This window comes from Coturnix japonica, chromosome 3 (assembly GCF_054131305.1).
Source record: "Coturnix japonica strain WE chromosome 3, WE-NBRP24, whole genome shotgun sequence".
NCBI classification, from domain to species: domain Eukaryota; kingdom Metazoa; phylum Chordata; class Aves; order Galliformes; family Phasianidae; genus Coturnix; species Coturnix japonica.
In genome coordinates, this window is record NC_140665.1 from 98,348,135 (window position 1) to 98,368,592 (window position 20,458).

The following is a 20,458-nucleotide window of genomic DNA, read 5'->3' on the forward strand; positions in this document are numbered from 1 at the left end:
AAAAACGCATGACAGGTTTTGAAAATGATATTGGGAAACAACTTGTAGGAATGGAAGCTGTTCTTTACCAACCACGTTGTGGGAAAGAACCCAAAGATATGTTTCCTACAAGAGCTACTACTGCAACCATGTGATGATAGATAAATGTGCTTTCCCATTTCCGTCCTTGCTACTGATGGGCCGTGGAATTCAGATATAGTGTTCAAATTCTTCTGGTCTGCAAATGAAAAATAGTATTTTGATCTCCTGAAAGTTGTTGTGTGCATCACAAAAATACCATCCCCATTTTGGGAAAACCGACAGATGAAGCTGTGGCCCAAAAAAGGACCCAAACTGTAGATGCAGCCAATGTCATAACTCAGGATTGCAATGCATTGGCAGGAGCGTTTGGGGAAGCTTGCATAACATCTGCTTGCAACATGCCTGATTCAAACCAGCATTCCTCCCTCCTCTCAGGAACACTGATGACTTTTTAAAAGTCAAATCAACTTTGTCATTATGCAAGCAAAATTCTTTTCTGGGTGCCTATTCAGATCTGCTCAAAGCAACAGAAAGCCCACAGCATGAAAGCATTTAATATTTACTAAATATTTTGACCACAGTTGTATCCTTTTTTCTGTTGTTCCTTTGTCCTTTTGTTGCAATGTTCTGATCTCATTCCTGCGAGCCACGCTCTTTATGACGCCAGAGGGACTACTCTTGTGGAGGGATTGATGTCATTAAAAATCCCTGCTTGCTGCTTTGAACACTCTTCCTGCTTCATTCTCATTATGTTAGCGTAGTAGGGAACACAGAAAGACATGCTTCATTTTGGATGTTCCCTCCCTACGTGGTTTTTGGCAGATGGTTTTATTTCCAGGTTTCTTTGTTGTCCCGTTGTTCTCACAAGGCGTGGCCAGTAACGGAATCAATCATCTCATGGCTTTCTGGCTTCTACGTGTGCTCCATCGTCATTCTTAGTAGGAACATTATAAATGAATAAATCATGAGATTTTACTGTCAGTTTTGTTTGGGTTTTTTGTTTCTTACACACATGACATGGTAACGTCAGATTAACATTTTATACTACATGTACTAAGAGATACTGAGGAGCTCCGAGATCTGGTTTAGTGGTTTGCTATAGCTACAGTAATGGGAGGACGGTTGGACTGGATGACCTTGTAGGTCCCTTCCAACCTTGTGATTCTATGATATCTATACGGTTTAACAATAAAAGATGAAGTCCTTCAGACATGAATTTATAGCAATTTCACTAATTTCAAAATGTATTTCTTCCCTCTTTCTTATTTATTGTGTCTGTTGTAATGTAATGATGGCATTAAAACCTGTTATGGCTGTCTATACGTAGGGAGAGCTTTGTGGGGAAAAAAAAACTGAGTAGTGAAAGAGAAAAGACAAGAAAGAAAAGTGGGGGAGAAGGAACAGAGTTGTATTCCACAAAGTATTACACAGAACTTTGGTAGGGTTCGTTCTCTGTAAGATTCAATTTGAAGGTTTGTAGTTTGGTCTTGAAGACAGACGGGTAAACGCTTCTGAAAATAAATGCCATTGGGAAGGACCCTGTTTCAAATTGAACCAATTTATATCAAGTGCTGAAGCTGGCAGCAGCATTCAACACCCTTTTATCTCCAGTTATTAGAAAAGAAGATGAAAATAACTAAAACTTATATTGAGAAGAGGCCAGGACATCTGCTGTGGCAGGTACACCACTGAGACATTGGGAGACCATGAAAAAGTGCTTGAGCAAAAGAATCCCTTTTGCTCGACAAGACTTGGGGAATTAAGTCTTACTGGGACTCGGTGACATAAAAAGACATTAAAAGATGAGCCAGGATAAAGAAGAATGGAAATCCTTGTTTATTCCATAAGTAATATTTAATGTCATGGGAAATGGTTGGAGATGGAAGATCTTGTTGCCATCTGTTCCTGTTTTACAAGGAAATCAGGAACACATTATAACCAAAGAAAAAGTGCTTCGTCATTTATTAAGAACTTTTGTAGAGACCTTCATCCCAATAAGGACCAGAGGGCTTTTTTCGGTGAAATCCTATTTGCTTCAATCACAGGCAATTTATCAGAGATTACTTTGTAATATCTCTGAATAGCTGTAACGTTCCAAAGAATGGAAATTAAATCATCTTTTTAGGACTCTATTTATAAGCTCTTGCGTGCTTCTCTCTGTCATGCTGTCAACTCATCCTGGTTTCAGCTGAATCTCAAAATAAAGAGATTCAGAAGAGATTAGGCTTTTGTACATGTGCTCTATGTTCTTTATTGAAAGAATTTTAGAAAATCGAGATAGAACGGCTTCTCTCTTGAGAACTGTCCACTATGAAGATAGGCCTTTTGGGAAACATCAAACAAGGAGGGTCTGTTAGCCCGGATTGATCCTACCTAACACTTGAACACATCAAGTCCCTCCATGTTGCAAACACTTTGCAGTGATATTAAAGTTACCCATTCTTAATAATAATTAACTTTGAATGTTCTGTTCTAATGTTCAGTTGAATGTTGCTTTCCAAACAACGGGTAATATAACTGCAGCTTGAAATGATATCAGAGAGCAGATTTCTTACACGACATTAAATAGGAGCGATAAGAACTACCTCCTGATATTTCAAAATTAGCTTCACATCACATCTAGCAATCAGCTTCCATACCGTTTCCTGCTGAGCTAAGGTTACATACAGTAGATGGTCTGATACTAGAAAGGCTGATGACACTCTAAGCCAGGAATCTGCAGGATCTGTTTTTCACTATCATCCCATACTGAAAATTGCTTCCATCTTGGAGAAAAGGGGCATATCATCTCACTTTGGTATTCATTAATCATATGAAAGTAGTACCTGAGTCTGTTACTACGCTGGGTGATATATAGCTTTGTCATAAAAAACAGACTCTGCTCTAAAATGCTTACAATATAAATAGGTGTTTATTAACACATTAGCAGATAAGCATTAGGAGTATATGAATGCATAATAAATGTAAGGTCACACAGAGAGTCCACTGGAAACCTTATTTGCTCATAAATCTCCCTACTCCTCACACACAATCTTAGCTTCAGAAATAAGTTTTCTTGTTTTGCACCTAAGAACAATCTTATAAACTATGCAACCATATCTTAATTTCACTTGAAAGTGCCTTTGTTTGGAGAATTCACAGCATTTCCAAACGTGTGTTATCTGGTACTAACAGTTGCTCGAGCTGTCTTGAATTTTTCATGGCTTCATACATTCTGTGGTATTTTTAAATTGAAGCTATATTCACTTTACTGTGGATTTACACTCCAGGGGCCCAGCTGCATGTGTGGATACCTCATTGCATGGGGGTAACACCCTGTTCATGAGTGCTGACTCATGCAGTGTCTCCCATAAAGCGATGACTCGCTTTCCCATTGCACTGATTTTCCAGCAATGTGAGCTCCCAAAGCTATTTCTCCCATTGTGGCAGCCTGCAGCATTTCCCATCCCTGCAAGGAGCAGGGGGGAAAAGGACACCGCGTAGAGGAATGTGCCGTCATGTCAGCAGAACTGCCGAGCACGGAGTGACCAAACTCTGTTCTATTTTACAATCCCATTTCCCTCTCAGTCTGTTACAGCTATATGGATATGTGTATATTACTGCAAAGGCTTCAGGCAACAGCTGCTATCTCAAGTAAAGGTCAATCAATATAACCGATGTGTTGATGTTTAATTATAGGTAGCCGCTGTTTTCCTCTGGCATGGGTTAACCTTGGTTTAAAATATACCTTCAGAATGAGTTTTCTGATTGTTTTTAGGTACACCGCGTGCAGTGGTTCTTCTACAACCCTGACAGCTGGGCAGTGACAGCTGGAACAGCGCTTTATTTTGTCATCATTGAGATTCACTTCTACATTATAAAACAAGTTCAGGGGTTGTTACTGTCTTCCACACCAGTGCATCTGATCACTCCTGACAAAGGGCCGTGAGATGGTTGTATTCATCTAATGAATACCCTGTTACAGTGTTTTTCAGTGAACTCAGTCTTCTATTCACCACACTGTAAGAAAAGGACCATTTGCTTCTGTTCATCTCCTATGATGTTTCTTGCCAGAGAATAAGCTTTAAAAAATGCATAGTCTAAAAGGATTTAAGTAAAGGCCTGATTGTAGCCACACTAACTTGAAAATATCCGCTTTTTAAGAAAATAAGATTTTTTTATGCTATACTGGAGTTGAAGGCAGATTTTCCCTTTTATTTTTCTTGCTCCCATGCTTTGTCAGTTTCAGTCCCGAGGGAAAACAGCTGCACTTAGAAGAGCTATTAAGGAACCACTAAATTCACTAGGACACCAATTCCTATTGTAGTAGGTCAGCGTGTCTCCAGCTGTACTCTGATTTGCAGTAATAGATCTAATCTTCTAAATCAATACTTGATTGCAGTTGAGAAGCCTGCAACATTAAACCAGGTAAAGTCCAATCTTGCCTTTTGCTGTGCTTACCTTGGGTCTAATACAGTTTTTGCAGAAAGGGCCCCAAGGCAGGTCTTGCACTTATTATAAAGCTTGTGTGTTCAATGAAATGAAGCAAATGTACTTAAGATGTTGAAAGTAAAATACGTTCAGCACCACAGAACAACTTTATGACATTTTACCAAGCAGAATGTGAAAATTCCTTACATTTCTTAAACAGAGGTAGAAGTTGTTGAAGAAACGTTGTGATACGTTCCTTATATGTACAGATATATATGTGCAAGGTATAAAACTCACTCAGTAGAATCATAGAATCACTCAGGTTGGAAAAGATCTCTAGGATCATCCAGTCCAACCCCAAACCATTCCACCATGCCCACGTCCCTCAGTGCCACATCCCCACATTCTTCAGACACCTCCATGGCAGTGACCCCACCACTCCGTGCAGCTGTGCCACTGCATTACTGCTCTTTTGGAGAAGCAATTTTTCTTGATATCCAACCTGGACCTTCCCTGGCACACCCTGAGGCCACGACCTCTCCTCTTATCACTAATTAACTGGGAAGAAAACACCTACCCCACCTTCTTGGTGGACTGTTGGTGGAGGGCAGATTCAGGCTGAACATTAGGAAGTATTACTTCTCAAAAAGGGTAGTCGGGCATTGGAATGCACTGCCCAGGGAGGTGGTGGAGTCACCGACCATGGGAGTGTTCAAGAAACGTCTGGATGATGTGTTGATGAATATAGCCGGGAAGTATTGGTAGTGGTTGGACTAGATGATCTTCTAGGTCTTTTCCAACCTTGATAATTCTGTGATTCTGTGATTCTTGCAACCTCCTCTCAGGTGGTAAGCATGGTCTGGTAGATACCATAATTAGGCCTGAAGTCTTAGAGACCACCAAGAGCTGGAAAAGCTAAGCAAGGAGGTGTCAGGTTAAGCATCTCATTTCAGTCCTAGCTTTGAAAAATGTGATTTTAGTTGTTACACTTAAGGGACTGCACAACGAATGACCTTTGCTTTTAGAATTATCATCGATCGCGCTGGATTTCCTATTAACTAAAAGAATTAACTCGTTCCTAAAGCGAATTAGGAGCCAAACAAGAGAATCTGGTACCCAAAGGTACTGTATCCAACATGGCGGCCCAACACCGCCTCCTCTGTGGGCGGGGCGCAGCCCTTCCCTCCCCGCCCGGCCCGGCTGTGTGTGCCCGGGCCGCCTCTGGCCGAGCGTGCGTAGTGGAGAGCGGGACAGCGAGGAGTTGGGAGGCTGCGGGGCCGGGTGAGTTGGTGCGGGGAGCCGGGAGAGTGTGTCCCACCGAGCCCGGAGCTCCGAGCGGGGTTTGAACTTAGCTTAACGCCGTGCCTGAGGCCGGCGGGCTGGTCCCGCCTCAGCGCGGGGTTACCTCATCGGCTCTAAATATAGCTCCTGTCCGGGCTGCCCTTGGGGTAGGTCGGGGTTGGGGGAGCGGAGTTTGGGGGCATAACTGGGGGGTTTCCGTGTTTTTTTTTGCGATATACGCGGACCTGCGTGGCTGGCTGGAGATCCGTGTTTACCTGAGCGTGTCGGCTTGGCGCACTTGGTGCTCTTCCTCCTTGCCCATCTTTGCTGTGTAAGTTGTGCCGTCATTTCTGGGCGCTGCGCTGGCAGAACGCGCTCAGCTTTTGGTTCTAGAAGTTCTGCTAAAGTTAAACCGGCCGGTTTTCATCTGGGTACCACTGGAAAACTGGCAGCCCCGGGTTTTCCTTAATTTAGTTTAATTTCCACGGCTGGAAGCCCTGATGTATTAGCACGTATGTTTCTTCTGTGTACAACCCAACACCTTCGAAAGGCTGTTGAGGTTCAGTGGGAGCAGCAGCTTTTCACAGCTGAGCGGTTCTAAATGCTGCTGGTGAGGGCTGGAGGCCTGTCCTGTGTCCTCTGAGCTGCCTCATTGTGCTGCGTGTCAGCAGCTCTGCTGACAGCACACAGAGAAACCAACAGAAGAAGCATTTAGAGGTGGTTTGGGGACAGATGATGCACACAGACACAGATTTAATCCAAGAAAACTAGCTGTGTTAAAGGGTAATTTGAGAGAAGCTGATGAACATTAGTATATTAAGTGTTCTTGTTACTGAAAGTTCCTGTTTTGCAGAGCAGGTGCAAAGTTCCAAGTGCAGCACTCAGATACACTCACAAGGTTGTGATGTACCAACACAGGCTTGGCCGACTATAATTTTCTGGCTGTGAGGAGGAAAAAAAGGCTGTACTACATCCTGTGTGTCATGTCAGAGGTATTCGAAGTGTCTTCTGACCTATTTTATAGCAAAAGCAGATAATCTGAAGGCTGCCTGAACTTTCGCATAGTAACACAGGGTGTTACAACCAGCGCTGCTTTGTGGTTGTTGTGAGTGTTCTCTGAGGGCTTTCATGCATTTCAATACAAAGTGTGTCGCTGTACGTGATTATTTTTTTCCCCTAGGAGTAAATGGGCTGTTGCTGCTTAGTTTGACATTGATATCTGTGCGTAATGTGATGACTTAGTCCTAAGCCTGCCAGGAGCACAGCATCACCTGTATAACCACTGTCCAGAAGTATTTAAACAGTTGCTGTTTAAAATGTTTGTCCTTTTGGAGGCTTGGTTAATTTCAGGGTGGTTTTGGGGGGTCTCTGGCTTTTTGTGACTCTCTGTAACATCTCAGAGCTCTCAGAAGGTTGGGATGACAGTCTTGATTTCTTCTGACTCAGCAAACTAATCCTTATTTAGTGCATCCGAAACCAGGCTTTTCTTTCCAAGTGGGTGGTAGATTAGAAATGATAACATGCAGATCTTTGAGTGCTGCTCTAATAAGATGAGGTATGATAGGAAAAGGAACCTGACAAATCTTGCACCTTTGGTTAATATGCTCTGTTGAAATGAAGGTCATCACAGTGCCTGCACTGCAGTTTGCCTGTGAGTGCCTTATAGCATTGCCAAGAATCAGGAGATAAAAGTGGGGGAAACAAAGAACCATCTGGGGGGAGGTGGGGGAAGATTCAGGTTTCAGGTTAAACTCACTTCTAATACAGGAGAAACTTAAAGAGCATTTCAGCTTCAGGAGGAAGCAGGAGCGCCAGGTGCATTATCTGCTGTTGTCTGTGTGGGTTTTGTTTTGTTAACTGTTGTCTTTTCATAATTAGGAGGAGCCCCAGGATGAAATCATGGACAATATCAAAACTGTGAGGGAAGAATGGTAGGTCTCCCTTAGCTGTTTTCTTTCTCTTTCCTCTCAGTGTTTCTTTGTCTTTCTTAAACTTTCTGTTAAATTTCAGAATTCAATTCCTTGTTTGTTCTGCTGTACCCTCTGTTCCTCATATACTGAAGTTTCAAAGCAAAATATTTTTGCCTGAAGATTTCCCCCATACCCAGAGTGTTTCCTAGATGTGAGAAGCAGCATAAATATTTTACTTAAAATAGAAAGGCAGGGTTACGGTTTGCTAACTCACTGTGTGCTTTGACATTTAATATGGAGGTGTTCGGTTTTCCAGTTATGCTTGTGAGATAAAACGTAGTTATGGCCTCAGATAATGAATCACAGAATGACCCGGGTTGGAAGGGACCTCAAGGATCATGAAGTTCCAACCCCCCTGCCTGGCAGGGCCACCAAACATACACCTTTACTAGATCAGGTTGCCCAGGGCCCCGTCCAACCTGGTCCAGGTTTGTTTTGTTCTCTTAGGAAACAAAAGTGGGTGCAGTGTGATACAGCTGCTTCTGGAGTCTTTCTTAATGTCGCTGAGTTTTTCTTTACTTAAATACATCAATCCCTAGGGATTCTTACCGTTGCATGGATGCACTGCAAACAGTAATTCCTTTTAATGCAAATGTGGCTTGTTACTATTCAAGCAAGCATTGCTTTCCTTGAATTTATTGCAGAGTTTTAACATAAAACTGGATGTTTTTTTTAAGAGCTGCATTTCTATTCCTGAATGACTTAAAATAGATTTCTGAGTCTTGAAATGACTCCTGCAGTGTTTAGCAAAACTTGCATAATCCAATTACTATGCAAAGAATCCCAACTGCAAGATAATTGTTCATTCACGTTACATACATCTGCGTTTTGATTGGTCAAAATCGAACAGAAACAGCTGTTACGTATACAGTGTTCTATAAAAAGACGTGGCTGATGCAACTCTTTTTATACTCTGGCAGTCTCCAAGGTGTTAAGATCTTCTGTTGTGTTTCTTCATTGTGGTGCAAACACTTGTTCTGCTGTTTCTTCATATCCTTCCAAGGGCAGGAATGGTGCATCTGTGGTGGTGATAGGAACAGGCAGTAAATACTAGAGCAGTTCTCCTGTATGTGGCTTTTAAAACTGAAGTCACTGAAGCAGGACACGGGGAAATGGTTTTAAGTTAAAAGAGGGAAGATTTAGGTTGGATGTTAGGGGGAAGTTCTTCACTAGGAGAGTGGTTAGGCCCTGGAACAGGCTGCCCAGGGAGGTTGTGGATGCCCCGTCCGTGGAGGTGTTCAAGGCCAGGTTGGACGGGGCCATGGGCAACCTGATCTATGGGGTCTTCATGGGGTCTCTGTGGGGATCTATGGGGTCTCTGTGGGGATCTATGGGGTCTCCTGGGCAACCTGATCTAGTAAAGGTGTATGTTTGGTGGCCCTGCTAGGCAGGGGGGTTGGAACTACATGATCCTTGAGGTCCCTTCCAACCCGGGTCATTCTGTGATTCTGTAAGCTGGTTGCAGGGGAGCGCATCTTTTGGTACTGAACTTCAATGGTAACTGCTTGTTGTCTTCTGTGCTGTCTGGAACATCTTTGCTATGTAAACGTTTGTTCTGCAGGATGTGTAAGTCGAGAACCGATGACCAGATATTGAATGGTACAGAACAAAACCATGACTGTTTTGTCGATAACCTTTTTGAAGAAGCCCAGAAGATCGGTGCGATATGTATGTCTCCAACTACAGTCAAGAAACAGGTAGGTGTTGATTTAAAAAATACTAATATAATGTAATAGTACTCCAGGAACGCTCCAGAGAACAAGAAGTTCAGCAGTCTTATTCAATATGCCTATAGGCAAATGCATGCAGAAATCAGACAGCAGTAGCAACAATCTGCCATCTCTGGCTGAACCAAGCCTATAATTCTGTGCTTCTGACACCTAAAAAACACTATAAACCCGTTGTTCTAGGACTTACTTCATGCACTTCTCTTTAATTGCTAGAGAGAAAGAGATTGTAATTAGGTACATGATTGGAGGGAGGTTTACTTCTAACTCTGATTGACAGAAGACACTTGGAAATCTCACTTTCCCTTTGCAGTCACTCTGCCTGTCGAGACAGGGTCAAAACACACTATTCAGTATTTTCAGTCCATGCACTGGGTGGTTTAAAATCCTAGGGTAGTGTTGCTTATATTAAGCTGGTTATAAATCAGTGTTAAATTGAAGAATTGTTCTTGCTTTACAGGTTGATGTGATCATTAAGCTTTGGAAAAATGGATTTACAGTAAATGATGGTGAACTTAGAAGCTACACTGATGTTGGAAATCAGCAGTTCTTGGACTCTGTTAAAAAAGGGTGAGGGAGTTTTGTGTTCCTTATCTGCCTGTGTTAATGTGCTTTGGATAGCAGTTTGCTCATACTCTAAATGTTTGGCATTGCTTGGCTACAGTAGCCCTGCAGGAGCACAGTCTGCTGACTCTGTCATTTCCTGCCATGCCGATGACTTCTCACATGCTTCAACTGAAAGCAGTCGTACACTTGCTGATGGAGTAGGTAAGTGAGTGTTGGTAGGAGGCACGGCAGACACAGAATGAAATAAAAAGGAAGTAATCGTGCCCAGTAATAGCTGCTGCTCAAATGGTTCTTCTGCTGACAGTCTCAGTGTGAAGGTGCTTCAGCATGTCTGGTTTGGTGGTCTTTGTTTTCCTTTTATTGATGAAAAGCCTTTGGTGGGCACAGTTACTGCATTGTAATACCAGGAAGCTTCAATCAGCCTTCAATTGCAGTCATCTTCCCTTGTACAGACTTACTATTTCACTCACTCATGTGTGTATATAGTGATCCTACTTTTATCCAGCTACTGAAATAGAGCATGCTGTAATGATTTCTGCTTGGGTTTGATGCAGTCTTACTTTAAAACAGCAGATTGGACATAGGAACCAGTATAATATGAGCCTTTCACTTGTAGTCTGTTTCCTCATCCTGTACAGATAGGAGGGAGAAAATAATTTTGCACAGTATTATAATTCATTTTAATGTATGTGAAATAATTACATCATTCTATTTTCATCTCTTCTGTGCTTTACAAGCCCATAAAAACAGCACTAGTTTTACATTTGACTTTATATGTGTCACCTGCATTGGTTGTAATAGCAGTTGACTGCATTGTTGAAAGCCCTCTACTTTCTTTGTGTAAGTCAAAAGTTTACCATCTCCCTTTCTCTGTTTGCTCATTGAGATACTGAGTAACAACCAGATGGTTCCTGTGTGATTAGTGACAGTAGAGTAGCACCCAGCACCACCCAGAAATGGGGCCTGCATCACAGCCCCAAGGCAAAGGCGTTGGGTTCTGCTTAAGGCAAATAAAGCATTGCTGAGCGATGTTACTGCACTGAGGACTGTAGCTATTAGTGATCTAATTTCTTAAAGCTGAGCTTCCTGTTTATCAGTAATTAAACACGTTGTTTCTACTCTCGTTCTTTCTCATTAAAAGTTGATCATTGTTTTCTTTTTTCTTTTTTTGGTCTTTTTTTTTCCCATAAGTTACAAAAAAAATTGAACTTACTATGTATTGCTGCAGTAATATTGAACTCTCTGCATGTTGTTGTACTTTGTGGTAACTACTGGGTAAATTTCAGTATCATTCAGTGTATTACATTGTTTTTTTTCCTATTGTCCAAGTTGCATTTAATTACCAACTCAAGACCTTGGAGTTATTTGCATATCATGCAGTTAGTATGTTATTAATAAGTTATGTAGTTCTTTAAAGTTCATATATGATATTTATAGATCATGTTTATAAGAGCTGGTGTTAATCATTAATGCATTTTGTGTACTGAAACAGTATAATAATTCTTTTTCTGATGTATTTTTTTTTTCTTAAGGGAACTGCCTTTTGAGCTACAGAAAGTATTTGAGAAGGAAGAGGTAGATGTGAAGGTGGAAGACAAAAAGAATGAGTTGTATCTGTCATCCAAAAAGCCAATATTTCATCCCTTTTCTGGGCACGGTTACAGATTAGGAAGGTGAGTAACTTGATGTGATCTGTGATTGAGAAGCTGAAGCAAAGTGTACGTATGGTAAGGGATCATGTAATTCAGATTGGAGGCTACCTCTGGAGTTCTCTAATCCAGGCTCCCATGTGAAACAGGATCGTGTGGGGACGGATGAGATCAGGGCTTTATCCAGCCGGGCCTTGAAATTCTGCAAGGATAGAGACTGTGAAACCTGGTTCAGGGACCTGACCTCATGAGGGGAAAAATGTTTTTCCTTATACCCAGTTTGAACTTGCCGTGTTTCAGTTTATATTCACCATGTAGAGCCTGATAACGTCCTGTAAGTACTGGCAGGTTGCTGCTAAGGTCCCCAGTATCGTTTCTCCCACAGACTAAACAAGCCCACCTTCTCCATCCTCTCCTCCCAAAGCAGATGCTCCAGCCCAAGCACATCTTTGTGGCTCTAATGGAGCTCCCTCCAGTTTAATATTTTTCTGTTATTTGTCTTTTATCGGGAACCAAATCTGAGTTCAGTATTTAAGTGTGTCTGATGAATGCTGTGTAGGGGACTGTCAGCTAATGCAGTCAGGAGTTTAATGACTTTAAACTCCTGATGTCTTTGCTCAAAATTGATGAATGTTATCAGTACTTTCTCAAAGAACTGTCTCCAATTTCTTCTATTCTGTGATTTAATAAAAAAAGCTTTGCTGTTAAAGGTTAACATACAGTACTTTCTATGAGAGAAGGGAAATTTGAGTATTGGAGCTGAAGAAGAGAATATTTTGTATTCTGTTGAGGTTCTTCAGTGTTTAAATGTGTTCATTGCAGTTGGACTTTCTACTGATTCTTTCCTTTGCTGTGTAGGTGGATAGAGTCAACCAGCACAAAAACTGGACTTGGTTTATGACCATGCAGCACTTTGGAAATCCTTTGTACAGGGGCAAGCCAGGAGTTCACCTTTAAAAGTCTCTGCAACTTTAGCTTCTGTTGAATCATCTTTTGCATATTTCTGTCATGTAAGATTTACGTGTATGAAAAAGATAACTTAAGACTTGGGAATGAAATACAGTGACCAGGAACCTACAGGAAGCCTTCAGTGCTGGGTATGCTCAGTGACCTGTAGAGTGTGGTTAGGAGACTGTGCTGAAGCCTGAAATGAACAGCTTGTTCTGATGCAGTGGGAAGGGTTTGCTGTTCAGGCTCAGCACCCAGGCTGGGGGACAGCATCAGCTGGGTAGAAAGGGGTGAAGCTGGGGGAGAAGGTGGTAATGTGCAGAATAAAAGGCTCATATGGTGAAGAGTGAGTGGTTTCAGGATGCATTAGAGAAGCAAGCATCTTTGATTGGTTTCATCCGTTTCAGTTGCTGTTCATTCAATTGCTGTATGCTTGGGTTGATAGGGAAGAACTTCCCTGGAGAGGTGGATGAGAAATGCCTCAAGTCTCACTTTTGGTAGCACTGAAATCCTGAGCAAAGGTCAAGAACTTAATAGCATTTCACCTACCAGTAGACATATATATAGCAGGAGCAGATCTTCAGCACGCTGGGTTTCTGCTGCTAAGCAGGGCTAAGTGGCAGGTTGTTCAGCTGCTTGTCGTGCTCTGTCATGCCTACAGCAAGTAATGATCTGGCTTCCCAGTAGGCGTGTTAGGCTCAGGAAACATGCTATTCTGTGACTTTCGCTTGAGTGGTTTTGCACACTGAGACATCCCACAACTTGCTCAGCAATTTTGCTCTGTATGAACAGGATAGAATGCGCCCTCCTGCTGTCTGTTCAGTGCTATGGTATCAGAATGTTTTCTTCCAAGACTACTAAATATTTTTTGCTGGTGTTGGAAGCATGAGCTGTGAGTGTTTCGTTAACTGGCCCTCACTTCCTGATGTTAATAAACGTCCATTGCATCCATATGCTACTCTTGGAACAGAAGAGCTTTTTGGGGCAATAGTGATACTGCCTGAGATGTGTATGTTGTGGTTTAACCCAGCAGTCAGCTCAGCAGCACACGGTCTTTTGCTCACTACCCCTCCTTCTCAGTGAGCTGGGGAAAGAACCTGGAGGGGGAAAAAAGTTTTTATCTCAACCTGCAATTTCTTCTATTTGCTAAGATGGAAAAGGAAGAGAGAAATGATATCAGTGGTAATTGCAAGTGTTTACATTTACACAATGCAATTGCTTACCACCCACCAGCTGATGCACAGCCAGTCCCTGAGAAGCAGCTGCCCTCCCTCCCCCCAGCCAACTTCTTACAGCTTTATAGTGTTCTAAATGATGCCATCTGATATGGAAGATCCCTTTGGCCCTTTGATCAGCTGTCCTGGTTCTGTCCCCCTACCAGCTCCCTGTATCCCCACATTCACTGTGACAGGACAGTAGGAGAAGCTGAAACATCCTCAGCCCTGTGTAACCACTGATGAGCAACAAATGAAACGTTGATGTGTTATCAACACTGTTTCTCTCCTAAAGCCAAAACGTAGCATCACGGGAGATGCTATGAAGAAAACTAACTCTCTCCCGGCTGATGCAAGGACAATATAATAAGGTTGAAGCTGTGGAACTCCATTTACACAGTTTGCATTTGTGTGCTTAATTAAAAGAGAGGGAGACAAATGACTGGATGGTTTACTTAGCTTATGACCTGCTTATCAGTTAAACTTCTTAACAGTCTCTATAGATTTTTCTACTAATGTTTCCAGGTGAATGAATTACACGAATTATATAGAATTTATAGAATTATAGAATTGCATTCTATAGTCCCAGTGAAATTCTATAGTCCCAATGGAAGTTGGTCAGTTGACCACCTCATTAAAATTTGTTTGGGGAAAAAAAAATAGAGGAGCTAGAACTGTTTTTATTTTTAATGCAACCCAAATGAGTTTAATCCTTTCCATTTAAGTTGTACAGGAGAAACAAAGACTTTTCCAGTATATCTTACGTAGCTGCATAACTAATGGATATATTCAGGTTTATTTACCCCCTGCTCAGGTTCATTTAATAGCTTGACTAGCCAAAAATCTCTGTTAAGTTTAACAAGGTATTTTAAATCCAGCCTTAGAAAGAAGCTGTGCTGATGGCTGAAATCACTTGTAGCAAAATGTATTTGCTGTATAACATTATTAGGGTAAAAGTGTGCTTCAAGCTTCTTCTAAGTAAGCACGATACTTAAAGAGAAAAAGCCCAGTGTTTGAAAAATTGCCTGGAGACTCTTGTGTCTCTTCAATCTTTGTAAGATTATCAAAGGAAGATGTAAAAGGAATAAACTGTTAAAAGGAACGATGATGGTTTGATGTCAGACTAATGGAAGACTTACATTTTTGGTTTGTGGCTTTAGTCAGAGCTGCCACCACTAGATGGCTTTGTCTGTCAGTTCTATGGGAGCAAATTTAAGCGTAGAAATGCTTTAGAACTTGGTGAATAGAGTAATAACTTTCTCTTGCAGCTTAGATTAATGTGTTGCCTTCGGTTTGGCATGTGCTAGCTATTAAAGAATCATCTCCAATGCTACTACTGAGATGTGGAAAGAGGAGAGGGGTGGTTTGAGAACAACATCAAAATGTGTATGTATGTGAGATAGTTGTCTGAACTACAGCCATAGCTGATGGGACTCAAATGTATCTGGTTTAGCTTGGGCAGAACTGCACAGTTGGCCAGCTCTCCAGCATCCACAGTACTGGATACAGCTGGCCCACGTGTGACTGCTTACGTGTCAGTGTCTGGGCTCTGAACTGGACTGCACTGTCAGGCAGCCAGAGAACGCTGATCACTGCTGGACTTAAGTATGGCTTACACATAATTTTTGTTTTTATTTCCATTGCCAAGATTGTTTAACTTTATCTTGCTGGTGCTTAAGGGTGTTTTGTTTTGTTTTTTTTTCCAAATCTGGACTGCAGCTAGGGTTTATTGTGTCTTCATAGAATCACAAGGTTGGAAAGGACCTACAAGATCATCTAGTCCAACCATCCTCCCTTTACCATACCTACAGAAAACCACTAAACCATATCTCCTAGCTCCCTATCCAGACAGATAAGGCAAGCACGGTGAGAAGCTGGGTGTGAGATAAGTACATCAGTAGGGGCAGATGGGTGATAGTAAGTCACCTGTACTTGGACTGCAACCAGATTGTTTTACAGATGCACATCTTGAAATCTATTGGTTCCTAGTTCTTGCAGCCCAGATGGTTTCTGTCTGTTGCCTTCAATTATAGTGAGCATCTCTTATCTCTTGAGAATGAGATTGTTTAATTCTCTTCGGTTTTTTGTTTTGATTTGGTTTTTTTTATCAAGTTTCAGTTATCAAATCCTATGACCTTTTTTTGTTATTTTTGAAGTCAGCGATGCTCTTTGACACAGTGCTGAGAGCTCCAGAACAAGAGATCCAGACAAAGGTTCAAACTTGTGAGAAGACATAACTTTGGCTTCTTTTTTTCAGTGCAACTCCAAGGATCGTCTCTAAAGTAAGAGAGGATCATCAAGGAGCTGCAGATAAAAGACACCTTCCTATAGTACCCTTAAATGATTTGGAGCCTGTCACTAACATCCAGATCTGGTTGGCAGATGGGGAGAGGATCATTCAGAAATTCAACATTTCACACAGGTAATGCTGTCATTTGTGCTTGCACCTGAATTATTTGTGCTATGACTGTATGTGTAATACATCCAATGTCTGTAACTCATCTACCTCCCCAGTTCACTTAACATTGCATTGCTCTTTGGCTCTGCCTGGAGTATCTCCATTACATTTGTTTTGAGAAACTTCATTGTTTTTTAGGGAACAAGTGAGAGAAACGTGAGCTGACGTTACCAGTCATCTCATAACTGAGCGTAAAACAGAATCCACTGAGGAAACTTGAGGGTTTTTAGGTTAGTGGAAGTTAAGGTGTATGAACTGTTCATGGCTGGAGGAAACAGTTAAGTGGATTTATGCAGCTTCTACCATGACAAGGCTCTTACAGAATGGCTGCCTCTGGAGCAAATCGCTTATTCAAAGAAGCACCTGCTGGTTGTTGAGCAGGCAGCAGCACAGGTGTTGAGTTTCAGAAAATCCACTTGTATCTTTTCCAGCATGTAAAAGGAAGTGGAGGATGTGACTTTGAATTGAGCCAGAGGAACATCCAGGGACTGCTGAAGATAAGCAGGAGAGCTTATTCACCTGCATGTCTGTCCTGTCAGCATGGATAGAACAGAACGCATCCAGTGTGCTTAATTCTTAATTATTACAATTTCCAGTTCCCAAAGAGGCTTATAAATGGGGGTGAAGTCAGAAAGTGTCAGCACAGCAGATGTATGGAGGAACCTTGAGAAAGCAGGATTAATGGCTTAACATTAAATTTTAGAACTGCTGTCTTTAGGGACCTTTCTCCAATTTGTAATTTGCTGCCACAGTACCACACAGTCACGTCATATGCAAAGGTTACATTGCCTGTGTTTCCCTGTGAATCACTTTAAAGTGATCATAGGTTTTAACACAACCCAGGCTGCTGTCAAGATTAACTGTGAATAGCAGGATTCCCAGAGTGATTTTGGAGTCTCCTCTGAAGATACTTAGAACCACCTCTGGATGCTTTCCTGTGCAACCTACTGTAGGGAACCTGCTTTAGCAGAGGGTTGGACTGGATGAGGTCTTTTTCCTATCCTGACCATTCTGTGACTATGAATAGTCAGAAGAGCTCAGGTGATTAACTTGCACTGATTTGTTGTTCTTAGCAGCTGTGATGTAAAAATGTTGTTGTGATGTACTGCTAAAAGATCAGCTGCTAATTTAATTACAAGCTCCCAAATAAAGTTTTTGTTATTCCAAGTTTAACAGGTTTAATTATATTAAGGATTTTTTTTTTCTTTGTGGTAAATAGTGTTATTTACAATTGTGAAGTACTTCAACAGGGAGAAAAAAAATCCTGATAAGCAGAACAACAGCCTTGCTAATGTGATGTTCTTTTCAGGAGATTTTAATAAATACTGCTTTGTTACATGTCTTCCTATCACAAGATCAGCAAGTTGATGCTGTTTCTAGTATGTCTGTATGAGTTAATAAGAGACAGCATAGAATCCACTTAGGGTGCTGAAGTTAAGCATTACAAGTGCAAGTATAAGCAGCCCTTTCAGAGGAGAAGCAGGAAATCCATTGCTTGTTAAACTGCTGTAGCATTATATTGCAGTGTCTGGGTAAATTGATTTCTTTTACCTTTCCACAGTGGGAATGTGTGGGTATATTGCTTAGAAAGAGGCAAGTGATGCAGGCAAACCTGCATCCTGAAGCAGGTAGCTGGTAGCTAATCACCTGAGTTGCTATTGAAATTCAATGAACCTTAGATATAATGCTTGTAAGCACCTATAAAATGTCTAGCCAAAACTTAAAGTCTACTCAAGGTTTTTCAGGCTTGCACTGACAAGCGCTGTCTCTTAATTGAGGCCAGTATGCCAAGAATTAGTTGCTGGCTTTATCTATCCTACTGAGTATGAGTAAGGCATGGAATTTGGTCATCTGTGCTGTTAACTCGTAGAATGGCTTTATCTCAAGCCAACTAGCACTATCCCAGACCATATCCAGGCTCATATGAAAGTTAGTCCAGATCACAGATAATTCCCAGCAGGGAGCAAATGCTGTGGGGACCCTGGGCATGGGGGGGAGGAAGAATGAGTTTAATGATTTGCCATGGAATACACTCCGTTAGTTGGGCTCAGGATCAGAGAATGAGTGCTGTGTTTAGTCCTCTGGCACAGATGTATCCTGTCACCTTGATTTACTCATTAAATTCGTCAGTTCTTGTTACTGCAAAACCTGTGTCTTGCTTAGTCTTGGAAGATTCTTCTCACCTTAGCCAGCATCATGAATTTACTATTGCTCCCTACTTTGGGAGACAGAGGCAACTTTGAGACCTAATGAATTAATTATCCGGGCAGTCTTTGCAGATTTTGCTTGTATGGTTCTGCTGCACGTACCATACACTAAAGTCCTCCTTATTTTAGCTCTTGGCTATGGAAACTTCAAGTAGAGCTCCACCAGCTGGCTAAGAAATAGCAGATTTGAGTAGCAACGCTCTGTGAGCCATGGTGAAGCATTTCAGTCCTTTCTTTTCCTTGTTCTCAAGTGAACCAGGCATTTCAGGATACCTATTTCTCCATTTGTATGCCATCAGCCTTTATGTCTTATTCTGTTCCTGAGGTGACTCTGTGTGTGCTGTGGTTGTGTTCTGTGTTAGGACTAAAGTACTTTGATGCTGAATCTTCCTTTTTTTTCTTCTCAGAATAAGCCACGTCAGAGACTTCATAACGAAGTATCAAGGATCAGAGGGAGGTGTTCCCTTCATGCTGGCCACTTCGATGCCCTTTCGAGAACTGCAGGATGAGACGCTCACACTAAAAGAAGCAAAGTTGCAAAATGCTGTTGTTGTTCAGAGACTTCGGAAAACAACAGAACCTTTTAGACTCCTAGTGGTGAAAGCTCCTGAGAGTGACTGTAAAACTGCTGCTACACCTAATGGACGGCTCAAGAATGAGCAACAAAACGCTGTCAGAAGCACAAGTTTAAATTAGTTTAGAACCGACTGAAAGCTACAGGCAGGCAGAACTAGACAAAACATAACCAGCAATATCTGGATGCACTGTCATTCTTACCTAGTGTGATCTTAGAGAGCAGATGTGTGCTGTGCTGCAATCTGCTGTAACAAAGGTATTTTCAACTAGTTTTGGTGATCAGAGCCTGGGTGAATAATGCAGCAGAGGTAACTGTACAGCAGGGGTTATCCTTATGATTTCCTTGGCTTTGCTGGCATGTTCTTTAATGAATATACTTAGGTGGAATGGTACTCTGAGACTTATTTACTACTGGTAACACATTTTAGGGAAAAACGATATTTATTTTTGCACTTTGAACTGAAGAGAAACTGAACTGGTTGATTTAATTTATACTTCAATATAAATTGCTCCAGTTTCCCTTTTGGTTTTAGTAACAGGCAATAGAAGCTGCAGGGAAGTTCACATTTGAACTCTTCTAAGTATTTTGAAAATCAGTTTAAGTATCATTAGTATTTAACTTCATCACAGGGTCTGCAGTGTGAGTGTCCTATTAAGTCTTCACATGATGGTAGGTGCATGTGCAAGAAGGTTGAAATTAGGTAGCGTGGTGCTTACTGGATATGAAGTGCCTCAAAGTAAGCTCTGAAGGAACTGTTATTCCTAATGGTTGAAGTGTTTTCTGCCTCTCGTGTTCTGCTAATGATGTCTTACAGGGTGATGTTAAACTGCCTGGCTCACTAGGATAGAGAGCTGCTTTTAGCCTCATCACGGAGAAACTTCAGTTCTTCTGTAGTTTGCCATGTGTCTGTAGTGGCTCAGAGGGACACAATTGCTTTTGTACTAGAGGTCTGTCTGTCCTGAACTCACCATCTGACTGAGACATCGACTGCGTGCAGACAAACTTCAAAGATACCTAAAATCCTCATATGAAAACTGAGGCTGCTCCTCCACCCTTTCACCCTCTTTCCATTCAGGCTGTATTTTTTTTTGTCCTTGTATTTTTTGTATAAGATTTGTACCCAACCATCCCATGTTTTGCTAAAGGAAATGTTCAAGGACTAAATCTATATATTTTGTATTGGTTGTGTTAAATCACACGTGGGTTTGTGTTTAAACCTGGAGTTTCTGACTAAAGACTTTCCTGGGGCCTTCAATAAATGCTGTTTAGTTTGTGCTACCTACACACATGGGTGATTGTCAGTTGAACTTTCGCGTGGTTAAAGATCATTTTGGGCTTCTTTGTTCTTGTTTTAAATAGAAAATTATTTAATTGAGATGACTTGAATTCTTTCTAAAAGTCCTGTTATTTCATTCTAAGGATGCACTTA

At 41.5% G+C, this 20,458-nt stretch overlaps 1 protein-coding gene across 12 annotated transcripts; it reads left to right on the forward strand.

Moving 5' to 3' along the window:
• Positions 1 to 5,668: 5,668 nt before the first annotated feature.
• On the forward strand, positions 5,669 to 20,313 carry UBXN2A (UBX domain protein 2A). 12 transcript variants are annotated; one of them, XR_014944942.1, is made up of 9 exons: positions 5,669 to 5,712; positions 5,976 to 6,043; positions 7,591 to 7,643; positions 9,244 to 9,379; positions 9,870 to 9,979; positions 10,074 to 10,177; positions 11,509 to 11,649; positions 16,045 to 16,209; positions 18,860 to 20,313. XR_014944942.1 is itself a non-coding variant. In XM_085544007.1 (9 exons), exons 3-9 carry the CDS (start codon positions 6,696 to 6,698, stop codon positions 19,146 to 19,148), a joined length of 903 nt encoding a protein of 300 aa, XP_085400133.1. In that variant the 5' UTR covers positions 5,669 to 5,712; positions 5,976 to 6,043; positions 6,566 to 6,695; the 3' UTR covers positions 19,149 to 20,313. The 12 variants fall into 12 exon arrangements, 10 of the variants coding, with proteins under 10 accessions (XP_085400133.1, XP_015715063.2, XP_085400134.1 ...); XM_085544007.1 differs by lacking the exon at positions 10,074 to 10,177 and adding an exon at positions 6,566 to 6,704; XR_014944943.1 differs by lacking the exons at positions 16,045 to 16,209; positions 18,860 to 20,313 and adding an exon at positions 12,484 to 12,702.
• Positions 20,314 to 20,458: the final 145 nt, after the last annotated feature.